This window comes from Vulpes vulpes, chromosome 11 (genome assembly GCF_048418805.1).
Source record: "Vulpes vulpes isolate BD-2025 chromosome 11, VulVul3, whole genome shotgun sequence".
Lineage (NCBI taxonomy): Eukaryota > Metazoa > Chordata > Mammalia > Carnivora > Canidae > Vulpes > Vulpes vulpes.
The window spans coordinates 18,507,025-18,534,553 of NC_132790.1; the positions used below are offsets into that span (position 1 = coordinate 18,507,025).

A 27,529-nucleotide genomic window follows, 5' to 3' on the forward strand; every position below is an offset into this window, starting at 1 on the left:
CACATGTGATCTTGAGTAGGTCACCTCATTTTGGGTTTTCCCAGCCTTTAAATGGAGAAAGTATACCTCACCAAGCAATACAGGGGATCAGTTAGGTCATTAAGCACAAAAATGTATGGGAATACAATTACAGAATGTTTTTTATTGAGGGATGTTCTAGTATTTCAGTTTGTGAATGATCATGGAAATATGGAAATCATTTAAATGGCTTTGTTTAAAAGACCAAAGTACAGTCAGAAGCAGTTCCTCCCTTGTACTGACAGTTTAAATTAACTCAGTCTTTTTGTGCAAGAGAACAAAAAGGCCGTGTTTTTGATCAGGATACCTATAAAGTATCTGTAAAGATCTGTACAAATAGACCAAGGGAACAATAACCAAAATACTTTCAGTCTGAAAAGAAAAAAAATGCCTAAGTGACAACATAGACCCCACTGCTAGCTAAGAGCTCTGGAATCATGCCTGTGGAGCAGTTGAGGACGTGTTCATTTTCCACTGTTCCTGAAAAGACGCCCATGTTTTGAGTCAGATCTACAGGACCACAATTTTTTTCCTCCTTGTGAGCATTCTGCTACGTGCTGTAGATAATATGTGCTACATACATTATAAATGAGCACAATGAGAATTTCAATAGCTAACAAGGACCAATCATAAAAACTTGAATTATTTCTTTTCTAATCTGGAAGTTGTGTCCAACCTAAGTTAAACATGAAAATTCCAGACAAATCATCCCTGGAGCTTCCTGAGAGCCCTCACCCTCTGGACTCTAGTGGCTAGTTAGATTCCATGATGCTTGCTCACTCTTGGCCTGGCTCCTCCATTGTAGCTTGGCCAAGGGATAGCCATGTTAGGTCTCTGTGGAGTTCTGGATGGCGTGCTTAATGCCATGGCTGGGAGCCATGCAGAATCCCCAGGAGGACCTTTCACAGCCCAGCCAGTCTCTGTCAGTAGAGCATGCCCTCCATGTATGCTCTGGTCCATTCTCAGTGATGCTGGGTAGACCATTTCTGCAGCCTTCCCCTAACTGGTACATGCTAGGAGGCCTCCCGTCAGCATCTCACTTCTCTGAACATGGGGGAAGAGCTGGTTCCAGAAGAGTCAAGGAGGGCAGACAAGAGGTCACATGGGGGTATCACGTGGCGTGCAAGTATGAAGTGTCGGCTTCCCAGTGTGACAGCTCTAGCCATCCATTGTGGTGCTATTCAAAACCAACAGCTACTACTCAGAGCTGCTGCCCCGGGGTCTGAAATACATCTGCCTTCCTTTTCATTTTTATATTTTTAAAAGATTTTATTTATTTATTCATGAGAGACACTGAGAGAGAGAGAGAGAGAGAGAGAGAGAGAGAGAGAGAGGAAGAGACACAGGTAGAGGGAGAAGCAGGCTCCATTCAGGGAGCCTGACATGGGACTTGATCCCGGGACTCCAGGAACACATCCCAGGCTAAAGGCGGCACTAAACCGCTGAGCCACCAGGGCTGCCCTGCCCTCTTTTTTTTTAATATCAAGATCTGCGGTCTTCAACAGGTAAAGTCACATTTCCTTCAGTGCTTCTAATAAGCTGTGAATTCCAGTTCCTGCAGGATCCTGGCCACAGTTCATATATTGTCCCAACTGGTTCAGATCATTTTATAGGATGATCCCTTGCTTGAAACAACATGGAGATTTTGAACAATTAATTATATGGGCTAAGCCTTGGCCTTAGATAAGTCTTGGGATGGCTCCCCCTTCTTCAGTCATTAAAAACGTAGATGACATGTGTTTTCAGCTGAATAAGAAAACAAGAGAAAATGTGTAGTATTTCCAGGCTGCCTGGTCAAGGGATTTTATCAAATCCAGAAAAGCAATTTCAAGTGAGCCGTGGCTGCCAGGCATGGGGGAGACGTCAGAGTCTCTAAGGCTAGACTTCAAGCTCAGAAGCACTACTCACATACCAAACTTCTCAGAAACTTGAAAAATGTTGACCTTAAAAAATAAAGGGGACCAAAAATAATAAAAATAAGTGGATCACAGAGGCCATACTCCATTCCTGTTACACAGTTCAGGTTCTGTATCAGGGAACAAAGCAGCATGAGTGTAGGCAGTTGCTTGTAAATACAAAAAACTCCCTAGATTTTTTGGTTTATGAGTTAAAGGGCTTTCTGGCAGTTCATAGAAAAACAACTCTTCCCAGAACCAGTTCTACCTTTTCTAGGCAAAGAATAGTCAAGCCAGTTTGCTTTCTTTGGCCCAGAATTAAAGAAGTTTTTTTACAAATGCAGTATGAGTGGAGTGCGAGTCCAACAAGAGAGATCTATCCTCACCTTGACACCTCTCTAGGCCTTCCACCTCTTGGTTTCAATTATATATAAGAGGAGGATATGTGTTACTGGTAGAACTGTCACTGTCAAATGATCTAAATGACCACCTTTAGGGGAAAGCAAAGCCAAGGTCATAAGCAGCAAACAGTCTGGTTGACTAAAGTTCATGTAATCTTCATTTATCTATTCAATGACTCAAATATTCCTGAATACCTACTAGGTGCCACTCTGTGCTGAATAAATAATTCAGTCTCTACCCTCAAAGAACTCTGTAGTCTCACGGAGATATATGATAAATACAGTCACAGAATACACCAGCAACAGTGGCACAGGAGAGGGATGAATCAGTTATACCCTCAAGGAAGAAGAAAGGCTTTCCAATGAATGAGTTTTGAAAGCTACAAAGGAATCTCCCCAGGAGAATGAGAGAACAGCATCTCTGGAAAGTCTTCCCAATATAGAAAAATGATCCACAAAACTGTAACAATCACTACCCTTCAGATGCTCTGGTTTCCCAAACTAACACAGAAAACAAAAGATACCATGAAGACCATAATCTAGATGCTCCCCACTCAAGGAGTTAGTGTGATGCACAGAAAGGCTCCTAACTGATCATCCTAAGGAGCATGTGGAGTGAATGAAATGCATTTGATTTCCCAAGATCTTGTTCCAAAATTATAGCCTTGATAAGCTTGGTCTCTGCTAAATTCTCCTGAGGAGGTGGCTGGATACATAAGGGACCTGCAGCACTGGGCTGTAGAAGTGGTATTTGCAAGTGTTCTGGTTATCTTGCAAAGAGAATCTATTACTCTCCAGGGGGCGGTGGGGGGGGGGAGTATAAATAGGAGGTTCTTTGAGTGATGCACGTTCCTCATCTTGCCAATATCAACAGACACACTGGTTCATTGTTATTAAAAACATTTTCGCGGACAGAAGGGCAACATCAGGTGCTGGGGTTGGGGTGGAGAGGGTGCTGTGACTGGAGACATGAGAAGCAAATGCTCAGTGCCTCTTGGACTGTCTGGACACGCTAAGGAGCCAACAGTCAAACTGGCACAAGAGAAAGACCCATGAATGGAAAACATGGGATTAGGTGGAGGGCCAAGGGAGGAGTAGGTCCTCTGGCCACAAGAATCCCAAATGGGAATGAATTCCAGGGGAAACGGACAGGAAAAGGTGCTTGCAAACTGGAGGCAGGAAGAACACTATAGAAGGAACTTGAAAGAGGTCATTAGGGACAAAGCCGGTGTGCAGTGGGTTTGGGAGCAGTCGGGAAAGAGTAGAGATGGTGAGTTTTCAGCCCACTCATTCAAGGTTCCTGATAGCGAAAGGCAGGCAGGTTATCAGGCAGCATGGAGAGGCAAGTAAAGGTCAAAGACAGTCTTTTTTTTTTTTAGATTTTATTTTTTTATTCATGAGAGACACACACACACACAGAGAGGCAGAGACACAGGCAGAGGGAGAAGCAGGCTCTATGCAGGGAGCCCAACGTGGGACTTGATCTCGGGTCTCCAGGATCAGGCCCTGGGCTGAAGGCAGGCACTAAATCGCTGAGCCACCCAGGGATCCCCTCAAAGACAGTCCTGATTTGTTTTTCCCTAAGAATGGAGGAGACTAAGAATGGAGGAGAAGCATTTTCTGCCAAGGACAAGGATGAGCAAGCAGGGCAGATGTGAGAAGAAATGATCAGAGGGAAAGAGAGGCAGCAGAACCAGACTGGGTCAGGAGGACAAGATCCCAATCTAGCCTTGGCCCATGAAACAGGAGCTGAAAATGTTGGCTGTGAACATTGTTACGTTTTGTGGTGAAGGGGAGGGAATAGGAGAGATTCATCTATGGGTGACGTCCCCCTCCCCACAGTGAAGTAGCTAGTGACATCTGCTGAGAGGGGAGCATCAGGCTGGGGACAAATGGAAAGGTGTGAAAGGGCTGACACAGAAGCCAGAGAGGGAAGAATGCAAGGAGGAGTCCAGGATCCCCAAGCACCGCCACCAGCCCTTGGAGCTACCAATGGCTGTGCTGCTCTGTAGTATCTACAAGCTATTTAACAAATGGCCCTCGTATGATGTCACCTTGTTAAACCCTGCTGGGAAAGAGGCCTGAGGGCCTCTCCAAGAAGCTGACAGACAGGAATCACAGGTGCCAGAGGTCAGAGACAGTGGAATTCTAGCTCCTACATTATGCTGAGGAATAGGATGCTTGGGCAAGTTGGGCACATTGGCTAAAGACGGGATATACCTATAGGAAACTGCAAATGGCTAAAACTCTTTAGTAATCATCCCCACTGCTATCCTCCTTGTGGTCTTGAAAAACCTCTCCATCCAGAATCACGGCGGGGCATATGGCTCTGGAGCAACCAAAGGCTGTCAGTTATGGTCCAGATCACCACTACCATAAATAAATGTCTACAATGCATTTTCTCAGCACTTTACATACATCGCATTATTTATCCATATTTTATAGTCGAGGAGGTTGAATCACAGGGGGGTTAAGCCAGTTATCCAAGGTCACATGGAGCGGAGCCCTGAGCCTAAAGAGCTGGATCCAGGATCTGTACTGTCAGCCAGTAGGAGTGGCTTCCAGGGGCTGATGCCTACTTCTCCCCCTGCATTGCAGTCCCACCTGAGCAGAAGGCAAGTCAAGGTCTGGAGCTAGGATGCCTGCATGTCTATTTGTCCTAGCGGCATTTCCGGCCCAGGTTACTGGATCAACCATTTGAATACCAGATGACACAGAATAAAGTCTCAAGTTAGCAGGTTGAGCTCATCCCACATTCTACTACAGAACCCAAGCTATCTGCATCGGGGATCCAGGGTAATTCCTTTCTCTTTGAGATTTTGGGCTAGAAGTTGGCTTTAAACACTGGAAGTGCTAGAAGCCAAGCAACAGTGTGAAGATGCTGACAGTGGGATTTCTGTTCCTGGGAAAATAAGCTCCCCTCAGAGGGCAGTGGGTGGGCCCCACAGACCCTGCCTGGAGCTATTTTTAGAGACTCCCTTGTGACCATGTGGGTTGGATCCACGGATCTCAAGGCAGGGCAGGTGTGAGCTGTTTGTGAGTCAGTCAGGAACCAAACAGCTGAGGGACAGAGGCCCTCTGGACTCCTGCGGCAGATTACCTTGTCCTTGGGCTCTGTCTGTTGGAGAGGGAGCAGGAGGGAGCTGGTTAGCCTTCATGCAGCAGCCAGGGCCAGGATGGCCAGAGCCAGCAGCTGCCGGTGCCTCTGGTTATTCACCATGGGCCAGGTCACAGCTGCCTCTTTTAGGTCTTCAGCTTGAGACCTCGATGTGGAATGCAGCAAGGGGTGAGAGCCGAAGGGAGGAATGGCCTCAAACGTGCTGCTGGGTGAGAACCAAACTGGTGTCACCATTCTCCTGTCAGTTCCCACCTTCCTCATAACCGCCAATGGCAGTTAACGGGTATGGCAGGGTTCTTACAGGCACAGTACTATGCTACGCACACTACGACATTAGCTTACTTGACCCTCACAAAACCTGCGTGTCATTATAGGCACTGTTAACTTCCTTATTTCATAGATGAAGGAATCCAGGGTTTGAGGAAATCTACCTAAGATCATATAGCAGGTAAGTTTGGCAAAGCCAAGATTCCAGAACAGCCCTTACTCCAAACCACGTGTTCTTAATTACAACAGTACACAGCATCCCATCCCCCAAAGGCCACAGAACAATGTCCCCTTTCTGAGCTAAGGCATCCCCTCCAGTCTGTGTCTCCTAGCCCACAGACATCTCCCTCGTTGCTCCCAAATTCAAAGACTTGGTCTTGCTCCGAGACACTAACCGCTCCCCCCGCCCAGGCCAGGCTGTCAAAGGCCAAGGGCTTCCAGCTTACACACCAGGTCACCCCGCATCCATCTTTTCTAAAGTCACCCCTTCTGCATGGGAAAATGAAGGAGACAGTGTTTGCACCTTCAGAATCCTGGCCCAAGAGAGACCAGCTCTCCAAGCCACCTCGGCTTGAGGATGAGTAGGAGAAGGGGTGTGTGAGCCAGGCAGATGGGAGGTACTAGAGATCCGAGGTGGAGGAGCCCACTGCAGGACTGGGGTCAGTAAAGGACTGTTGGAAAATGAGAGCCTCGATGGAGTCTCCTAAAGTGGGTGGCAATTAGGAGGATGCTGGGCAGCAGCTCAGCAAAGGGAGCGAGTGGACGCAAGAGCTCAGAGCAGATATGAATGAGGAGACAAAACAGCTAAGTTGAGGCTCAATTGCAGAAAGTCTCAAAGGCCAAGCAGACAGGTGAGCCTGGGCTTTCTTTTCCAGACTAACAGCAAGTCCTGGGGTCTTAGGATCAGGGTCACAGAGGAAGGGATTTTTTTTTTAAGGGGATTAAAAGGGAAAGAATCTGGCACTAGTGTTTAGGGTAGAGACACTCTGGTTCTTCTTCCTATATCATATCCAATACTTTGTGCTTCATGTTTAATGATCTATAAGATTCTAAAAGTAGAAGAAAAACTGTTTTGCTGGAAGTCACCCTAGAGGTTTCTGAGGTCTCCTTGCTTCAAACTTCCCTGAGCTGCCTTCCAGCTGTGCACAGGAGCCAGCGTGCACAGCCTGGGTCTCAGGACAAAGGGCCTTCTTACACCGCAGCACATGCACAATCAGTTCCTCTATGGACAAAGCTTCTGCATGAGCTGTGGAGTTATATCCGCTGGGACATGGCACTGACGGTCCCAGGCACATCACAGCTGGAAGACCGTGTGGTTAAAAGCTTCATTTGGATATGGGAAAACAGACTGAGTGATGGGAAGTGCACCTCTCACCGATTTCCCCCCAGAATCTCCAGGGAAGGTTTCTGACTGCTTAAGACAATGGATACAAACCTTTGCCAAAATGTCTGGTCCCCTCAGCCTGCTCTCTGCTGGCTGCAGTGCCCCCATCCCAACGCTGAGCAGGGGCTGAGCACAGACAGGATTTCTACCGAGTTCTAAAACCAGTAATTTTTGACATATTTGGCAAAAGAGAGGAGGACAGAGAACTGGACGGGGAGACAGAAAGCAGGGTTCAAGGGCAGGCTGCACCACGAGTAGCTCTAACACTAACAGTCAGGAGGTCCTTAGCCTCTCCTGGGTGTTGTTAAATGAAGGGCTTGTACCGGTTGGTCCCCACCAGTCCCCAGAGCTCTAGCTGTATTCAGCTGCCTTACTTTTCACAACACAGCTTGCCACACACCACCTCACAGCTAGAGCAATTTTCTTAAAATACAAATTGGACCTCCTCCCCCTCCACGTGTCCCAGGTCACTTCTCTGCCACAACACCCCCCCCCCCCCCCCCCGTCACACAAACCACGTCCCCGCGCAACCCTCACCCTCCACTGTCCTGTGTGACTGAGCACCTGCCGGCTCCCCCTGCACGGAGCTCAGCCTCACCGGCTTTCTCGCAGTCTTGCAGCGCACCCAACTCCCTCTTGCCTTGGACCCTACACACACGAGCCTCTTTGAGTGGGGTGTTCTTCACCCCATTTTCCACCCGACTCACTCCTACTTTCCAGGTCTCCGTGAAGCGTTCCTCGCTCGGAGGGCTCCCTGACTGCTCCTTCTCACTCATTCATGCCCTGGATGGTGGCGATCAACAGTCCCTGCTCGTCGCTGCACTTAATTTGTAACTTCAGGTTTATTTGCCGGGACAGTAACCTCTGTCTCCCACAAGAGCAGAGTCGGATTCCACTTTGCTCACCACTGGACACCCAGGACCCCGTCTCTAGAAATATTTGCGGAGCGCGCGCTGCAGAGGGTGCATACAAAAGCCAGCATCCCCGTGTTTGGGGGGAGGTGGGGGGCTCTCCCAGCCCAACGCTTCCTGTCCCTCCTGCTCCTCCCCGGTTACAATGTCCAATCTCTTATCTGTCAGCTGCTTTGGCCCTTCCTGCTTCTGAGAAGTGCTCAGCCTCGGTGTGAAAAATAGAGACAACCACTGAGCCGGTTTAAAGATGGTCACGGAGGAGGAGAGAGCCTGAGTTCTGCGAGTACCGATGCTACCCCGGCCCCAACATTCATTTCATTCATTCGTTCGCGGCTCACACCACACACCTGAGCTCGTCCCCTAAAGAAAGGGCATCAGCAACTCGCAAGCCAAACCCCTGGCTTCAGAGCAAGCAGAAGAGAACTCCCCGAGAGCCTTCCTCCGGAAGCACAGAAGCTCTCCCTGCTGACAGCAACCGCGAACTCCGCATCCGATAACACCCTGAGGTCTGAATTCAGTGCATTTGAAAGGCAGCAGCTTCCTCTCGGCATCCTGGAACCCAGAGGCTAGGGGGACACCTTTATCTGGTCACCATTTAAGTGCCAGAGCTGAACTTTTTTCACCGCATCCGTGCCTTTCTGTACAGAAGCTCATTCACCAGAATGTCAGTGGAGAAACAAAGACAGCTGACTGTTTTCTCCCCTAGTGCCTATAATTAGATTCTCATGGAGAACTTGGCCACAACAGGGCTTTGCCGGACAAACACCCCCCCCCCACCGCTCCCACCCCCCAGCAGCATCTCCAGGGAGACCCAGATAAAGCAGCCAGCCACTTACCCTCTTCAGCCACGCAAAATGCTTGTAAACATCAATGTCCCCATCCATGCTGGGCACCCATGTCAGCAGTTAGAGTCCTTGGTTGAAAAAGCCCTTTTGCTGGCTAGAGACCAAATTCTCTCCTCTTCCCTGCTCCTGCCCCCCCTCCCCCCGGGACGTCAAGCTGTGTTCAAGTTTCCCCACTTCCCTGGCCCGTGTCCTTGGGCCTCTCCCCACACAGTTTCAGATGCACCACGGCTCAGGCCGGGCCGTACTGCTCCCGTGTCCTCCCCCTCCGCCCCCAGACACACGCGGGCACCGGCTCGGGGACTCGGAGCCTGCAGAGCAATCAGACCTAGCAAAAAGGTAGGGGGAAAAGAGACTGGGACAGGAGTTGTAAACACACACACACACACACACACACACACACACACACACACAGGAACATTCTTTTTGGTGATAATACCAGAGCCTGCCAGAGGGAAACAGTCCCGAAGAAAATTCTTCGTCTGGCTTCCCCTTTCTGCAGTGGCTGGAACTCATTACGGAGAGACCCCGATTTCCTGTCTCCGCTCCACTCTGCATTTACCCACAGGCCCCCAGCTGCTCTCAGTTTATTTGGGACTGGGGAGAAGACTAAAAATAAGTGCTGCTCTTGGAGGAGCTGCCCGTTCCCACACACACAGCCTGACCCCCACCCCGAAGCCCACGCCTACCCCTTCTCCAGGCGGGCGTCGGGCTGGGCCCTCAGGAGGGCCTGTCATTTCCAAAAAAGCACACATTCGGAACCAGCCCCAGCCTGGCTTCCTGGCCCGCTGGGTGTCTGCCGTCCTTGGCGCTGCTGGCGCTGTCTGCCGAGGTGGAAGGCGTTTGCCATCGGAGGAGTCTGGCCTGGGCTGCTGGCAGCCACCAGGGGAGACCCGGGCTTCCTGGAGTGCGTTCAGCCCCAGGATGGGTACAGCCCCTGTTAAGGCTGAGGCCCGCCTGTCCCCCTCTCCAGAGGAGCTGCCTCAGAGGCCAGGGCCAGGGCAGGGTGAGGCCACCTCCTGTGTGTACCCATGAGATTCAGGGGGAGCTCTGGGGATGAGCCCCAGGAAGGCAGTAGCCAGTGGAGACTGGGGATCGCTGTTTCCCGGTGCTGGCCTTCCAGGGTGGCCTCCCCTCCTGCCCCCCCCACCCCCAGGCTGGGCTGCCCTTCACCTCCACACACTCCTCTCACTCTGAGAGCTTCCCTAAACACAGCTTTTTTCCTTTGCCTGGTCCTTAACGTGCGGCCTTTGGCTGGAGTGATTATGAAAGCGGCCCTTGATGTGGGTACAGCGGGAACCGTGGTTACACGCAAGGCCTCTGAGCTCTGCTGCCCTAAATGACTTGCAGATGCACATCTTGTGATTGCGTGGGCCTTCCCAGGGCCCTTAGGGGTCACAGGGCGGTGGGGGCGGGGTGAAGGGGGTGGGGGTGGGCCCTAGAACCGCCAGCCTGAAGAGAAGGGTCAGCCTGCCCCCCAGCATGGCCCCGACATCCACCACTGCCCAGAAGCCAGCCCGAGAGAGAGCAGAACGGGCCTGGCAGGGTAGTTGCCAGCAGGCTGGCCCAGTCCACACAGATCAGAGGCGGCAGCCGGAGCGCTCTGGCCAGCAGCTGGCACGAGGGGAGGAGTAAATTCCTGGAGACACACCCAGATCACAGGCTAGAAAGGAAAAGCAGGCTCTGCCATCCGTGCTCGGAGCTCTAGGCCCTTCTCGCCTCTGGCCCAGCTCAACCAGGGCCTGGCCCCACCCCTCGAAGCTCCCTGACCAGAAAGGGGAGAGGATGTGTTGGCGAAGCAGCCCTCTAAGGTTGCAGGGCGAGGGAAGTTTTGTTTCTTTCTGTCTGAGCGTCTGGGGGAAGCCAAAGGGAGAATTCATTTGGTCAACACCCATTTGCCCAGCACCCAAGGCAAGTGAAACTGACTTCCTGCCTTGAGCAAATAAAGAATAAAGAATTATCACATGGTCTGTGGTAAAGGTGTTTCTGGGGGCTCTCGGGAAGAAGAGGGAGAGTGGGTTTAGGGGCTGGATGAGGAGGGACGGGGCATAATCCCAGCCCCTGTTCCCCTTGGTCGGGGCTTGGTGCTCTTCAGTAGGTTCTGGAGGGAGAGGAGGCAAGAAAGGACAATGGAGCAATGTGGTGGCTTCTCTCCACCTTGCTAGCTCCCACCTGCCCATGGGGGTTGGCTCAGATAGCATCCACTCATCAGCCACATCTCTCTCCACTTTACCACCTGCCCTGTCATACTGAACCACCCTGGACTGTTGACAGGTCTGTGCACTGCACCAGACTGGAGAACATGTGTCTGAGCCCTGGCACGCTGCTCTGACCTCCGTGCCTGCCACAGATTTTGGCACACAGTAAGAACTTAAACATTCTTTGAGTGAAAGAGTAAGGCTCACGTGGCAAAAGAAGCCGAAAATTCTAATTGGAGAATAGGAGTCTTGAAGGTGTGCTTCCCCAGGGTAACGATGCTTCCCTGAGAGGAAAAGATGGAGCAGAAAGGTGTAGAAAGGGAAAGGAGAGGAGGGAGGAATCCAGACAAGTTGCAGCTAAATTCTTGACATATTTTTATGGTATCCTCAAGTAGCAATTCCTACCTCAGCCCTTTTTTTTTTTCAAAGTGTGTTTTATGATTCAACTCAGAAATGCACAAAATAACAATCCAAAGACCTAGGAGCAGAGCACGCATGTGGCAGGTGGGTTGAGTGACCAAGGACACAGAAGCCATACACATCTTTTCACTGACCCCCAGGTGGCAGGTGGCAGCTAGCCCTGGGCATGGCCCTGTCATCTCCCTGGCAGGGCACAGCTGGCAAACCTACAGGTGAACCACCTCACTCAGAAGGCCATCCCGGCCAGGGGCACCTCACAGTGGCCCACAGGTAGACTTTGGGGGGATTAGATAGGCCTCTGAATAGGTTCACAGGATACATACAAAATCCTGTTTGGATGTATAAATCATCATTTCTCTGAAAATAAAATTTTCAGATTATCAAAATGTTCCGTGACTCCCAAAGGATTAGAAGCCTGTGTTTTTTTTCTGGCCCGAGCAGTTATTCTGAAAGGTTTAATCTTCCCTTAAAGGGGGTTGAGGGGGTGGTCCTCCTATCTATTACACCACCTTGGATCTACTGCTGAAGAGTGATCTCAGGAACCACAGGAGGTACATAAATAGGGGTCATTACGGTGACCCTGAAAGCCCTTGGACCTTCCCAAAAGCAAGTCACTCACCAGCAACCACACTCAGCTCATCACTGTCTGGAACACGAGGCAGCCGGCTGAGGGCAAAGGGCATGACATTGAGAGACTGAGCATTTGGAGCCTAAAAACACAGCTAAGAGGATAGATAGCATAGTCCGGTTTGGACAGGGAAACTCATGTGATTTGCTCCCTCCCCCCTCCTCCATCCCAGGGCTTAGCAGGGAACCCTGGAGAGTCACCTCCACGGCTGGAATCTCATATACGTGTGGGAATGACTAAGGGTGGCTTCCTAAAGTTTGGCTCCTCTTACCAGGAGTTCAGCATCACCTAATTGGGCAGAACTGTGGACTGAGGGGGGAGGGGTGCCTCACGGGTCATGTGCCATTCTGACCTGTCACCTGCAGCCTGAGCTCTAGCTCAGCCCTGAACCTTGGGCTCTGGGCCATGGTGACAGGTATCAGGATGGCCCTGGTATGCCAGATATAGGTTTGTGTCCTTCCAACAGGTGTGCTGCACGGTGGACCTGCCACTGGGGAGTGGAGGTGGAGGACAGGGAGGAGCCCAGCCAGAGGACCGCTGCCCCTTTGGGCTGGCAAGCAAGTCTTGCTTGTGGAATAGCAGCCCAGCCACCGCAGCCCAAATCCCCATGGTGCACAAGCACAGGAACCCCTCCCCCACTCCCCACAAGGAGTTAGGACAAGAATCGGCAGACTTGCCCTGTAAAGGGCCAGATGGCAAATGTTTTAGGCTTTGCAGGCCATATGGTCTCTGTTATACTCTCTGCCATTTTAAGTGCAAAAGCAGCCACAGCTAACACATAAACCCAAGAGGGTGGCTATGTTAACACTTTATTTGTGGACATTGAAATTGGGATTTTAGGCCATTTTCAGATAAAATATGCTCATCATTTCTCATTGAAAAACTAAAAATCATTCTTAGCTCATGAGGCCTAAGAAAAAGGCAGTGAGCCAAATGCAGGCCACAGGTTGCTGACCCCTGGCTAGGGTAATACTTCCTCATGTAAAATGAATCCTCTGGGTTGAAGGGTGTTCTTATAAAAATGCCAATTCTGACCCAGAAAGTTGAGAATGGGACCGGACACTGTGCATTGTTAACAAGCTCCCGGGTGATGTTCATATGTGAGGATCTAAGGACCGTATTTGAATAGTCAGGGGTTAGGGAATCACTTTCAGAAACTTCTTAAAGCACAGGGTATTGAGCAAGTTTGCCTGGAAGTATGAATCCTCCAGAGCCTGCCTGCCTACTTACCTACCTACCTACCAGTGGTTCCTGCAAGGGCAGAAGGTCCCTGGTGGGTGCAGGGTGGGTGGGCGTCTACATGCTCAGACCCCAAGTTATGCTAACCTGGCAACATCAGCCACCATGTCCCCTGGGCCCGAAGCAGGAAACTTAGTGGGGAAGGATTTATTTGCTCTTTTTCACCAGTGTTTGCACATTCTTGGTCATTTATAAACATTGGTTCTTAGGGACTGAAATAGTTTCCTCAAGTCAGGTCTGAAAGGGGCCAGACCTCTAGAAATTAGTAGGGTACAATTTACTTGGGTGCAAGCGGTGGGCAGCAAAAAATCCAGGAAAGTTAAAACTGCTAAATTTACAGTAGCTGCAGGGTCCCCACTCTGAGATGCTAATGCCAGGAAAAATGTATTAAAAAAAAAGAAAAATCCAAGCTACGGGGAGGTTTCTCTAGGGCAAGGGCCTGGCAGCACAGGGCCAGGAAATGCCTCTTGGAATGGAAGGAGCCGTCCTAATAGCGCCCCAGCCAAAGGCACTGGAATGAAGGGGTATGGAGAGGTCTTCTCTGCTTTGACAATGGAAGGCCCGATCACTCTGCTCCCAGGACCAGCTCTGAGCCCTTGCATTTCCTCTGCCCCAGCACAGACCATAGAGGCCTCTCAGGCCAGTGGGTTCCAAGGAAAATAGGAAAGAGCTCTGCCAACTGACCCAGGTACACTGCTCGGCAGCTTCATCAATGAGAGGAGCTTAGGTCATCTGTCCAACTGAAACAAACAAAGCTGTTTTTCTTGTACAGAGCCTGGATCTCCTTCCTTGGGATTTAGACTTTCTAGTATTTATCCCTGACTCCCACCTAGTGGCTACATCCGGTACTTCACACAGGAACAAAGACCCAGACAACCAGCCCCGTTCAGGGGAGGAATCCCTTGGGAGCAAAGGGGGTGAGGGTGGGGGTGGGGGGGGTTAGTGGGCGGGGCCTATACCTGTGACTTTCAGCTCTCACAAGGGAAAGGCAAGAAACTCACACTGCGAACTGGCTCCTAGAAGCTCTATTTTTTTTTCTTCTCCCTTGAAATGTAAGCACCAAGTTTCCCCTACTCTCAAGTTCCAGAGAAAAAGATTTCCCTATAAAACCCCCATAACTTTTCAAAATGAGTATGTCCAACAAGCATATATCCTGATCCATCTTTTGTTCTAGGTCCCGGGTGGAGAATAAAGATAACAGAGACAAATCACATGGCATAAGGAACAAGCTCACAGTTCATAATTCACAGAACAGCTTTTCCTCCCTACCTTTTCTTAGAACTCCTCTGGCTTTTCAGCATGGTAAACAGATTTCCTTCCTTGGCCAGAATGAGAGATAGCAAGCTAAATCTGGTGGGAATGACGGGGCTTTGTTTGAGGAGCTGGGAGCTGAGCAAGCAGCCATCTGGGACAAGGTAGTGGAGCAATGAGGGGGGTGGCCGTGTGCCTTCTGGGCCCAGGCCACTTTGGTTCTTGAAAGACTAGTTAAGAAGGGAACCGAAGGCTCCTGAAGCTGCAGCAGGCTGTCAGTAGGGAGCACACAGCCTAGAGAGGGCCTCACTGCCCCGCCATCCCATTCTACTGCTCCTGAGATGTCAGCCTCCACCCAGCCCAGACTGTAGGGTGGCTGCACCTAGAGAGGCTCCCTAACCCGTCTCCACCTTGGAAACCGAAAGGCCTCGGCTCGGGGAAGGCAGTGGCTTGTACTGGCCATGAAGCCAGGACTGGAAAGCCTGGCCAGATCTTGCAGCAGACTGTCAAATCAGCTGTCACTTCCAGTAGGGAGATGGGAGTCCCTAAGGAGGGAGAGGTTCATCCAAAGCCACAAGCGAGTGACAGACCACTGGCCTCTTCCTACCTCCCATGCTGCCTCACCCTGGTTCAGTGCCATCCAAGCATACTTGCGGGGACACCTGCAACCTTGTGGAAGAAAGCCAGGGTTCCGGCTGGGTGGTCAAGCTACTGCAGGAACCCTGCTTCCAGAGAGGGGCCTGAGGACAGTCCTACTGCAGGTTCTCTGCCCACCTCTTCCCCTCACCCTGGAGCCTGGGCTTGCCCTGACTTGCCCTCACTCTGTTGTTGCTGCCTTTGCCAGCCTTTCCTTGGACTTCATCTTGAGGCCCTGAAGCCTTGGCACTTTACACAGGATCCCCCTGACCCACATCCAAAGCCATTAAACAGCAGGATAGAGGTATTTGCAGGAGGAGAAGAGGCATAGGTACTGAACTGTTAGAGAAGCACCCAGAGCTGGAGACTGCTGGCTCTGACAGCTCTTGGGCATCACCCAGGGGCCTGAGTCACCACCTGGCTGTCCCCCAGCCCTGCTGAGCCCTCTGGAAGACTAGTCCCGCTATGGGCTCTACCCCCAGCTCAGCTCTGGCTACCGAACCAGCTTCCATCTAGCCAAGGCAAGCAGGTGTAGAAAAATAGGGAAACCCCTTCTAGACCAGGAAAAAGCCCCACTCAAGGTACAGCTAGATTCCTAGACACGGCCACGGTGGCACAAGCTCCTCCTTGCCTGTGGTGCATGTCAGGGCCACCAACAAGCACCTCTATCCTTTCTGGCCTTCAGGACCATCTGGTGGGACTGAGAGGCTCTTGACCAGAAATGGCCACACTCTCCCTGAGGACATCATCCGCACTTCTCCACAGGTCGAGGAGGTAGCTGCAGGGAAGTGAAGGAGGCAACCCCCTGTGGAACTCAGCTCCATATCCATCACAGCAGAGATGCCGCAGCCCTGCAGCCAGGGACTCAGCTTCACCCTCTGCTAGTATGGACCGTGAGGTTGGCCCTGTCTACCTAACATGAGGGATGACCCTTTCATCTCCTGAGCTCATGCAGCTCTGCGGTCCCACAGCATGGAACAGTCCCACTGAACTTCTCTGCCAGTTGGGCCCCGGCTCACTCTGGACCCCAGGACACTATCCCTCCAGGAGGGCCTTATTGGAAGCTCCCAGGTACGCTATCAACTTTCTGGTGATAGGCCCAGAATTCAGACACAGATACCACTTCCAGGACAAGAGAATCTGGGCACTTTGTTCCTTTCCTCACTGAAGCCCCAGAGGGGGCCCCCTGCTTAGAGAGTCCCACACAATTTTGTAACTATCCCCAGGCAGAGTCTTCGCTGCTGCCTATCGATCTCTGTCCAGCATGCCAGCACCCGGCAGAGAGAGAACCAGCCCCACTGTAGAGAAACACAGCGGCCTGTGGTCCACCAGGACCAGGAGCTCCTTCTCCACTGGAGACAAAGGCAGGGCCCAGATCAGTCTGCTGTTTGTTCCTGTTCTAACCACCAACCATTCCCCCACATCCCCCTCTGCCCCAGCAGCACCTGTTTTCCTTATGTACTACAGATGCCCACGTCGGCGTCTGAGGGTCCCACAGCATGGAAAACGTCTTCTACCATGGGATCCTCTCACCACACCCAAGGGCAGCTAATCCACAGCTGTGTGTAAAAGAAGGGCCTTTAACTTATGTTTCTTTTGCACCTAACATTTCTGTTGGCCTGGAGGACTTGGCTCAAAAATGAGGAGGAGGCCAATTAGATTCTCTCCTTCAGGAATTTGAGCCACACACACATAGAGGGAATGATGCAGGAGAGAAAACACGAAAAGAATTTGTCAACAAGAATAAAATCAAATCTAAAGGCCATGTGGCAGTTGCTCGGGGCTGTCTTTCTAAAAGCCATTCATCCCCCTTCCCTCCTGTCATGGTTCCTTCTAGACAAAGGCCACCTCTCACTATGGTGAATGAAAGTACCAATACTTGTTTCCCGGCCTCTCTTGCAGCTAAGTTATGCACATGTGAACAAATCTGGACATTGGGAGCATATGAGAAGTCCGCTGCAGGGCTTCAGAGAAAAAAAATTTCCTTCCTAATGGAGGGAGGTGGAGGGAGAGGAAAAGACATGTCCTACCTCTGAACATGTTGCCTGGAGCTGTAGTAGCCAACTTGCAGCTGCTAAGGGATACTCCCGAGGAAAAACCAACCCCCTAAGGATAATAGGGCAGAAAGATGGGAAGAGCCAGAGCCACTGGGGTCATCCCAGAGCCACTGATTTGACCCTGGGACCATCCATCTTCTGGATATCTTGTTAATGACACATAAACCTCCTTACTGTTTATGACACTTCTCTGGAGAAAGAACACCAACTGACAGTTCATGAGGCACAGCTGGGCCATGCCAGGCCAACAGATGACAAAGCAGCAATGGAAGGATATGGCAAAGCCAATTGACTAAAGAGGAGAATAGCACAAACATGAGACGGACACACAGACATAAACACTCCCCACCTGATCCTTCAAGCTGCCTTATTAGTTCCTATTCTAAGCCACATGTATTTTTTTTTTTAAATAATTTCAGTGAGCATCTGTGGTTTAAAGCAGTGTTTCTCAAACTTTACTGTGAAATATGGATCACTGGGAGATGGTTCAGTGAGTAAAGGAGCAGTGGGCCTATACTGTGCCCCTTTATAAAGACACCAAGTAGCAAACAAACTAGCAGGAAATGGCAAGCTTGCTGGTCCACAGACCATAATTTTCATGCCAAAATCTTTAACTAAAAGCACCAAGCTAAAACCAATCTAAAAAGTTCCGGTAGATTTGTTCACTACTTTGGACTCCATTTCCGTATAGGTACGACCTACTATGAAACGTGTATGCCCCCAGATTATGTCTGCAAGAACCAATATACAGACAGGCTGTCTCTGTCCAGAATCAAAACTTAACATCCTGTCGTATCCTGGAATGTTTATATGAACTTTTGACCCACTCTAAAAGTACACCATTCATAGGTTGCTGATGGCCATAATTAATCTAAAAGACTCTGAATGCAACAACTTTCAGGAAACCTCCTCCAAAGGCAGGCATTCCCCACCCCCCCAACCACCATAAAGAACCTCCAAACAGATCTACAAATCTTAATATAGGTGGTTTTCTGCAACACGTCTTGAAAAAGAAACAATCATGTCAACTGCCTTTGGACCAAAAATATTTAAGAATCCTTTTTTAGTAAGTCATAGACGTTAGATTCAGATTTCACGCCACACACTTAGAAACATTGCAGGTGAATCCAAGGTTATCATAAGATATCAATCAAATCATAAACTTACTGGAGAAGATACAGGTGGATATTATTTAATCAGAGGTTAAAAAAGGGCCCTTCCAGAGATAAAAGGAAAACAAGAAACCCAAACAGGAGAGTTAATTACAATCCTAAAGTTCTGTCTCAAAAAAGCAACACAAACAGAATTTAAAAACAAAATGAGGAAAATGCCACACATAAAGCAAAAGGCTTTAAAAAGGTTCAACGTTGAGCAGCCTGGGTGGCTCAGCGGTTTAGCGGTTTTTGGTCCAGGGCGTGATCCTGGAGACCCGGGATCGAGTCCTGCACTGGGCTCCCTGCATGGAGCCTGCTTCTTCCTCTGCCTGTGTCTCTACCTCTCTCTCTGTGTGCCTCTGATGAATAATAAATAAAATCTTTTAAATAAATAAAATAAAAAGTTTCAATGTCTAAGAAAAGCACTAAAATCCTAACTGGCAGGGGAGAGAAGGGCATAGAATATGAACAGGGTGCGGTAGGCATGCCCGAGGTAACCTCCAAGGTGTGTGTGAAGAACACATTAGTGCTATTTTTTAACCTGATCCTTAAAAATCTGTATTTAGGGCTAGGTTTTATAAGTTACATACATTAGGCCAATGCTGTGGATATAGCTACGTATAAAAGGAAAATGAATTTTTTTTTCCAGGTAGAGGTAGAGATCAAAACTTTGGAGACCATACAGAAAAATAGTAATTCCAAAAAAATGTTTAGCCTTCTACTAGGCAAAGAAATGCAAAAGTGGTAAAGAGACATTTTTTCCTAAGAAATCAGTAAAGCTGTTTTTTTAATCTTAGTGATGGTTGTTGATTAGGATGTACCTCAAACCCTGCCAACGAAAATATTAATGAGTCAAATTTTCCTGAGAACCGGTTTGGAAAACATGTCTTAAAGCCTTAAGATATTAATGCCCTTGGATTCGAGTTGCCAGATGAAGCAAACTGCATGGGACACACTTCTTTAGAACTATCCATCGCTTATCTAAAACTCTAGTTTAACGGCGTATCCTGCGTTTTGCCTGTTAACTCTACTTTGGTTCTACCTTTGGGACCCTACCTCAAGGAAATATCTAAAGACAAATCTTCCTGGACATTCTCTGCAGCAAAACTATATTAGTGAAAGATTTAGAAGAACCTAAATGTCAGTATTTAGAGAAATGGTCACATAGATTCAGGCATGTCCATACAAGGAAGAAGTACGTAATCACTGTAAACTATATAGCGAAGGATAAATCCATGAGCTGTTTTCCGTACTCTGGGCAGACCGGGCTTTCACTGGGGAGGCTGCCTCGGTGAATCTCTTGGTTATGTGATAAGTGTCCTGAGCAAGCTGAGAGGGGACATTTAATATGAGATGCTGAACTGCTCTGCAGCCCGGGGCAAGGATTCAGGGAACAGTGGAGGAGGCTCGGGGTGGGAGCTTCCAACAGGCCCCTGGCACATGGTGACAGGCCAGCCCAAGGACAGAGAGCATCAACAAGTGACTTTAGGAGACTTCTGGCTGGAGGATGTTGGGAGTAGGAACATCCGACAGCCAACATTTGGTTTTTGTTTTCTACACTGAAACACTCCACCTAGAAGCTCATCATCCCTTACCTGTAGTTTTGAAACCCTCAAAGCTCTGAAAACCAAAAGGTCTTGTTTTGGAAAATAATGTTGGTGCCAAACTTATCTGGCAGCCTAACTGGACCTGAACGGGTAGGGGAGTATTTGAGTCTTTCTTTATCCCACTTCATGTGGCTATTCGTAAGTTTTGCTGAAGAAAGGACAATGCTTTCCTGTTCCATATCTGCTAGCTAGAGAATATGTTATACAGTAAAATGCACAGTCTCACCTTCCTGAAGTTTAAGAAGTTCTGAGTTTTAAAATACATCTGGGCCCAAGGGTTTCAGATGGAGGGGCCATGGACCCAGTAATCCTCTTGAGGCATCACAGAGTTCCCCTTAAACACAGCAGCTGGAGTCAGACTAGCAGGAATGGAGGGGGGGATGGGTGTCCCCCCGGGGGTGGGGGGTAAGGTGGGCCTTGGAAAGCTCAGCTGTATACACAGGTGGGCCGAAGATGGTCAGAGCAGACTGGAGTGAGCCTCGTAGAGCTAGAAGTATGGAAACAGCCAGAATTCCTGACAGAACTCGAGGGAGACACAGAGCCTTCTGCCCTGGGATGGGACAGAGAACGACGAAAAGCCTAAAGCCCCCCTGTGAACTCCGACCTCAAGTTTGAAAGGGTGGGTGGGGAGGGGCTGATGTGGCCTTCTGCTCGGTAGTGGTACAAGTCTAAGAGACCACCAAGTACTGTCTTCATTTGGGAGCGACATAAGGAGGTTTTCAAACCTAGATGGTAACAGGCCCACCAGAGACCCATCCCGCGGGCTTCCCTACCCTTCTCTGGGGAGCATCTGGCTGTATTCCCTACTGCGACCTTCACAAGTTACTACAAACCTTGTGGCTTCTATTTTTTTTTTTTTAAGATTTTTTTTTTTTTTTTTAAGATGAGAGACACAGAGAGATGCAGAGAGAGAGGCAGAGACACAGGCAGAGGGAGAAGCAGGCTCCATGCAGGGAGCCCGGCGTGGGACTAGATCGGGCCTCCAGGATCCTCCAGGATCCCGCCCTGGGCCGAAGGCGGCGCTAAACCACTGAGCCACCGGGGCTGCCCCCTTGTGGCTTCTAATAAGGCAAACGTACTGTCTTGCAGCTCTGGAGGTCAGAAGTCTCAAGCGGGTCTTGCCAAGGTGCTGGTAGGATGGCTTTCCCTGCTGGAAGCTCTAGGAGAGGGCCACCTTGCTAGCTGCCCAGCCCCTGCCTGCGTCTCTAGGCTCTTGTTTCCATCTGCAAAAGCAGACTCACCTCGCTCCCACACCAACCCTTCGGCTGCCTCCTTCCACTTACTTATAAGGACACCAGTGACCTACACTGGGCCCACCTGGACAATCCACACCAGGTGCTCTTCCTCTTTAAACTCTGATTAGCAACCTTAATTCCATCTGCTACCTTCCCTTTTGCCAAAGTAAGGCGCTTGGTTCTGGCAACTGGCACATAGATGTCTTGGGAGGCCAGGACTCTCCCTGCCATGCTGGCACAGGTACATTCAGAACACGAGACGAGCAGCCTACACGCTGAAAATACTGAGTAACACACATGAATATAATGAATTCTTCAGTGTTCAGAGGACAGTGTGAGTATAAAACCGTATTGACGGAGAACTCTTGAACAGAGTCAGCTAGGACATCCAGGATGTAACCTGCCTAATCACAAGTGACTTGGCCTCTGGACAGGAGCGTCTCAGCCTCCTTAGTCTCTAACATTCAACCTCGAACTCCTAGTTTAGTGGTCCCATTATGCCATCCCACCTCTGTGGGTACTTTCCCATTTGGGATCAGTCTGCAGGACTCTAGCTTTAGAAGACTGCATTTTGGCTTTCATCCTCAAAATCAGCTTAGGCAATCACATGCTCCCTCCCCAAGCTTTCCCAGTTTCCCCCCTCCTGCCCTGGAACGGCTGCATTTTACACACCTCCTCAGTGGGCAAGCTCCTCGGCTACCCCATTCCTGAATCAATCTCACTAGGCTCTTGAAGTTGACCAGCGTGCCCACGGGGAAGGAGACAGGTAACCAAAGCCATGTAGTTCCAGCTCTGGTTCCTCATCGGCTTCCCTCGGAGGCTGGCAGGTGTGCAGCCTTGATCTGGAGAGGGCAGGAGGGGAGTCAGGAAGCCTGCATCCTGCCCTCAGGACAGAACATACAGGAGCAGCTGTGAAGGGATGGGTGAGGTGACTTGCTGTTGTAAGAAAAAGGGGGTACAGTATAGAGACCCCACCTCGGGATTATAATCTGGCAAGTTGTACTCGTCATCCTGCTGGGGAAAACTCTCCTGCTTGCTCTCCTCCGGCCCTGATGTCTCCCTTCTCAGAGAACGTGACGGGAGTGCACAGGCAGGCTGGCTGACCAGACAACTTTAAGCTGCTTGCCTGGGCTCTCCCCTCCTGCTGGGAAGGACCACACAGCGGGGGGCTGACCAAAGCCAGATGGGAAGTGAGAAGAGGCTGGAAGGTGCACAGATGAGGTAATGGTCCCAGGCAGCGTGGCATTCCGTAAGCCCCGCAGTTATGTGGTTGTGTTCCCCAGTGGATTCCCGAACAGGCCACGGGCCCACTCACCAAGCTCTCCTTGATGTAGGCGGCTGTGGGGCCCGGGATCTGGCTCAGGAGGGCTGCTCTCTCCTGAGGATGCTCCAGCATCTCCAGGGCCAGTCTCAAGTCCTCAACGAGATGGAGCACGGGGAAGGCGTTGGCGTGGGAGGCCGGGGAGGCCAGAGCAGGCTCACAGCTACCATCACTGTTCTCTGTACCTGTTTTAGTGCCTGGAACGAGAGCGGGGGAGGGGGGAACCTTGGTAAGAAAGGTGGATGCCATGGGCAAGGAACTGACAAAGAGCAAAGAGAGAGGCGACAGGCAAAAGAGAAGGATCGGAAGCCCAGAAAACCACTTCTGCCTCAGCAGAACCATTCACAAAGCAAACTGAGCAGAAGCCATCTTTAATCCTGGACTGGGCGTGACAGGAAGAGACAGGAACCAGGTGGACGACCTGTCCGGTGAGACTGAATCTCAGAAGCTCACACCCCCTAGACAACCGGGAGAACATGGCCAGGCCTTAGCATGAGCCAAAACAACGGGCTGCCATTCTTCTGCCTTTAGACTCCTAACTTGAGGTCAATGTGGTAGGGCTGTCTGCGTGGATGGCAGCCGACAGGCCTCCCCTGCCTGTGTGTGCATTCCTCTGCTCTCCTTCCATAGCAGTTTCTGACTCTGGGCTGGGGCTGGCCCCACGATACGGTGTCACCAAGGGACACAGTGTGGCGCCATGCCAGCTCAGGTGAGGGGTTCTAGTGAGCTGGAATCTTTCTGGCTCTTCCCACTTGGGGCAATCTCTACTATGCACTCACGCTTTACAGCTGTCTTAGCTACTTGTGCAATCCACATCTCATCCACGCCCCCCTTGGTCTCGGGCTGTAAAGCTCTGTGGCCAGGGTCCCTGCCATGGTGGGCTGACTCCCTGGCATCACGGCCCTGCCCCACAGATTGCTGAAGGGGCATCTGACTATCTGCACCCACACTTGGAGGAATGGCCATGAGGAAGAGAGCATGGATTGGGTCAGCTCTAATTCCAAGTGTCCCAAGACCTTTTTTTTTTTTTTTTTTTTTGCCTTTCTGAACCTCACCATTTAAACAAACAAACAAACAAAAAGTCTTCTTTGCATAAACAGAGTGGTCTGTTTTTTAGACCAAAAACTGGGGTGACAGTCTGACAAAGGATTTCTGTGCTTCCATCAGCAATAAAACACACCGTAGAAAATATGGTGTCTGGGGCGGAATTTCTAGGGCATGTGGATTGTTTATAAGGCCAACAGGAATTAGGGCTCTGCTGGAAAATGTGGGCAATAGAGCCACCGCATCCACAGCTACCCAGCGGCCCTGACGTCTAAATCTAGGTCCCTCCACCCTTCTAAGAGCCAGCTTTCTAGTTGCCACGGCAGTCTTCACAAGGAAAAATCCACACAGAAGGAAACAATTACTATTTGATTGCTGGTTTGCTTTCTGAAAGCACAGGATACAGGGAATTGTGGGTCACAATCCACAAACAAGCCCATGGCTCTAGGGAGCTGGGAAACTGCCCATTACCCACACTTGGGTGTGCTCAGCAGTTTCTGGGCCCTAGAAATCCAATGGAGATTTGACTAGAGAAGGCCATAGCCAACAGGGAAGGAAATGGACTGAAATAGAGCAAAACACCACCACCCGCCCCCCACCCCCACCCCACTCCCTCAAGTCTTCAAGCAAATGCTGAGTAATCCCTGGCCATCCTGGACATGCTTCAACACACACACACCTTCTTAATATGGAGGATAAGTCAGGCCAGGAGTAGGTGGAAGACTGAGATTTTCATTAACTTTATGTCACTCTGGTGTTGGACAAGTCTCTTCTTTCTCTGGGCCCCTCCCTGCCCTAAAGCCTCAGAATGCTTCTCTACTGTTCAAGGGGTGTGTGTGTGTGTGTGTGTGTGTGTGTATGTATACACATGTGTATCTGTGTCTATATTTGCATGTGATGTATGTATACATAAAATACTTAAATCCTTTTTTTTCAATTTACATCAACACATAGGCTCACAAAATAGTCCAGAATGGTGAAACTCCCAGGGCCCAGCACTAGCAAAGGCAAAAATCACCCAGAATATTCAATACGCCACATATTCCCTTCAGATGATTACCTCCTATGGAAAAATTACCACCACGGAGGGAAACAAATCAAAATAGAACTACCAGATACAACAAAGAAGAAAATAAATGCCCTCATATTTGAGGATAAAGGAACAAGATAATAGAGACGGTCACATAACATCTAACACAAAACATAAAAGAGACAAGGTGTTGTTCCCCAAATTACTTCTCAGAAAAGAGTAATTGAGTAATTCACCTTATATTCAAACCCTAATAAAACTGTTTCTCTCTGGGGGCACTCTGGTTCTTTATTTTGAACAACAAAGCACTCTTTGAGGAAGACAGATTAGCACAAAAGGTTTCAATTTTATATGCATATTGAATTTTACAAACTACAGATGCTTGGGTCCCACCTCCAGATGTTCTAATTGGTCTGAGGTGTGACCTGGGAGGAAAAAAAAAGCTCCCCAGATGATTTTAATGTACAGCCTAAGTTGAAACCAGTGCACCAGCAAATCACCACAGCCAATACTAAAATTTGATGTTTAGGGAGGTCACCTGGGAATCTTTATTTTAAGGATACAAAACTAAGGTGTAATACAGATTTAGGAATTGTTAAGAGGAAATAAGACCACATAAAATGCAAGCACAGGATTTTACTGAAAGCCTTTTAATGATCACTTTCAAAAGCAAGGAAGTAGGTAGGAGGTAATAATTAGGGTTATTTATATATGCTTTGGTTCTCCTCTACTTGAGCTCATAGTATGGGACTATGCATTTGACCCTTGAAGTTACTTAAGGCCACATGACTTCCTTTGGCCAATAAAAATGAAAGTCTTTAAGAAACAGTACATACATAATTCCTCATCTTTTCTACCTGCTCTGGCCTCTGGCAATGGTGGAGGCTGAACCAGCCCATGTCCAAGAGTGATGATGCCAGGGCCCAGAGCTCCCAGCAGATCTAGGGGAAACTTAGAATATGAACAAGAAACAAACTTTGCTGTTTCAAGCTACTGATCTTTTAGGCAGGAACAAACAGTCCTATCTTCACTTATACGAACTACATATTTTACAGTTCAGAAATACTTATGTGAAAGATAAACTTTTTAAAAAATGATCTTTTAATAGGTTTGAACTTAATCGGCCATCAACTTAGTACAGACTTGGGATGCCTGGGTGGCTCAATGGTTTAGCGCCTGTCTTCAGCCCAGGGCGTGATCCTGGAGTCCCAGGATCGAGTCCCACATCAGGCACTCTGAATGGAGCCTGCTTCTCCCTCTGCCTGTGTCTCTGCCTCTCTCTCTGTCTTTCATGAATAAATAAATAAAATCTTAAAAAAAAGAAAACTTAGTACAGACAGTGTTATATATACGTGAGATGTTAATCACAAACACTGCTAACAGATATGCAAAAAATAAAAAGAATCCAAGTATATTAGCAAAGAAAGCCAGCAAACTGTGAGAAAAGAGCAAGAAAATAAAGGACAGAGATGAATTACAAAAACAACCACAAAAACAGGTAACAAAATGGCAATAAGTACATACCAAACAATAATTACTTTGAATATAAATGGACTAAACACTCCAAACAAAAGACATAGGGTGACGGAATGGATAAAAAACAAGATCCATCTATATGCTGCCTACAGGAGACTCATTTTAGACCTACAGACACATGCAGATTGAAAGTGTGGGATACAAAAGCATTTATGATGCAAATGGAAGTGAAAAGAAAGCCTTGGTAGTGATACTTATGTTGGGGAAAATGGACTTTAAAACAAAGACTGAAACAAACAAACAAATACTGTAACAAGAGAAAAAGAAGGACATTATAATAATTAAGGGATCAATCCAACAAGACGATATAACAATTGTAAATATTTATGCACTCAACATGAGAGTGCCCAAATACACAAAGCAGCTAATAGCAAACATAAAGGGAGTAATTGAGAGTAATATAATAATAATAGAGGATGTTAACACCCTACTTACATCAATGGCTAAATCATCAAGGAAACAGTGACTCTGAATGACATCTTGGACCAGATGGAACTAACGTATATTCAGAACATTCCATCTTAAAACAGCAGCATACACATTCTTTTCAAGTGCATATGGAACATTTTCCAGAATAGATCACTTATTAGGTCACAAAACAAGTCTCAACAAATTTAAAAGCACTTTAGTCATACCAGGCATCTTTGCCAACTGCAACACTCTGAAACTAGAAATCAACCGCAAGAAAAGGTCTGAGAAGAAACACAAATACATGGAGATTAAATAACATGCTACTAAACCATGAATGGGTCAACCAAGAACTCAAAGAGGAAATTTAAAAAGACATGGAGACAAATGACAATACAATAGTCCACAATCTTTGGGATGCAGCAAAAGTTGTTCTAAGAGGGAAGTTTATAGCAATACAGGCCTATTTCAAGAAGCAAGAAAAATCTCAAACAATCTAATTGGGATACCTGGGTGGCTCAGTCAGCTAAGTGTCTATCTTCAGCTCAGGTCTTATCCCAGGATCCTGAGATCTAACCCTGTGACAGGCTCCCTGCTCAGCAGAGGAGAGCCTGCTTCTCTTCCTCCCTCTGCCCCTCTCCCCACTTGTGCTCACTAGTGCCCCCTATCATAAATAAATAAATAAATCTTTTTTTAAAAATAAACAACCTAATCTTACGCCTAAAGGAGTCAAAGAACAACAACAAACAAAATGCAAACCCAGTAGAAGGAAGTAAATAATAAGATTAGAGCAGAAATAGACAAAATAGAAACTAAAAAACCAATAGAGCAATAGAATAGAACAATGAAATCAGGAACTGGTTATTTGAGAAGATCAATAATATTAATAAACCTTTATTTAGCCAGACCCATCAAAAGAGAGAGAGAGA

The 27,529-nt window shown here is 48.7% G+C and overlaps 1 protein-coding gene across 10 annotated transcripts in view; it reads right to left on the reverse strand.

Annotated features, from left to right (window-relative positions):
- PPFIBP2 (PPFIA binding protein 2) overlaps window positions 1-27,529 on the reverse strand; it is a 147,980-nt gene that overhangs the window by 70,209 nt on the left and 50,242 nt on the right. For 3 of the 10 annotated variants that reach the window (XM_072725705.1, XM_026008332.2, XM_072725706.1), the window contains exon 3: window positions 22,577-22,779. In XM_072725705.1, the coding sequence (XP_072581806.1) occupies window positions 22,577-22,779 (203 nt within the window). Of the gene's footprint in view, window positions 1-8,341; window positions 8,596-8,830; window positions 9,184-9,275; window positions 9,420-9,525; window positions 9,980-22,576; window positions 22,780-27,529 lie in introns of those variants that run through there. The other 7 variants (XM_072725707.1, XM_072725709.1, XM_072725710.1 and 4 more) reach the window with 7 other exon arrangements.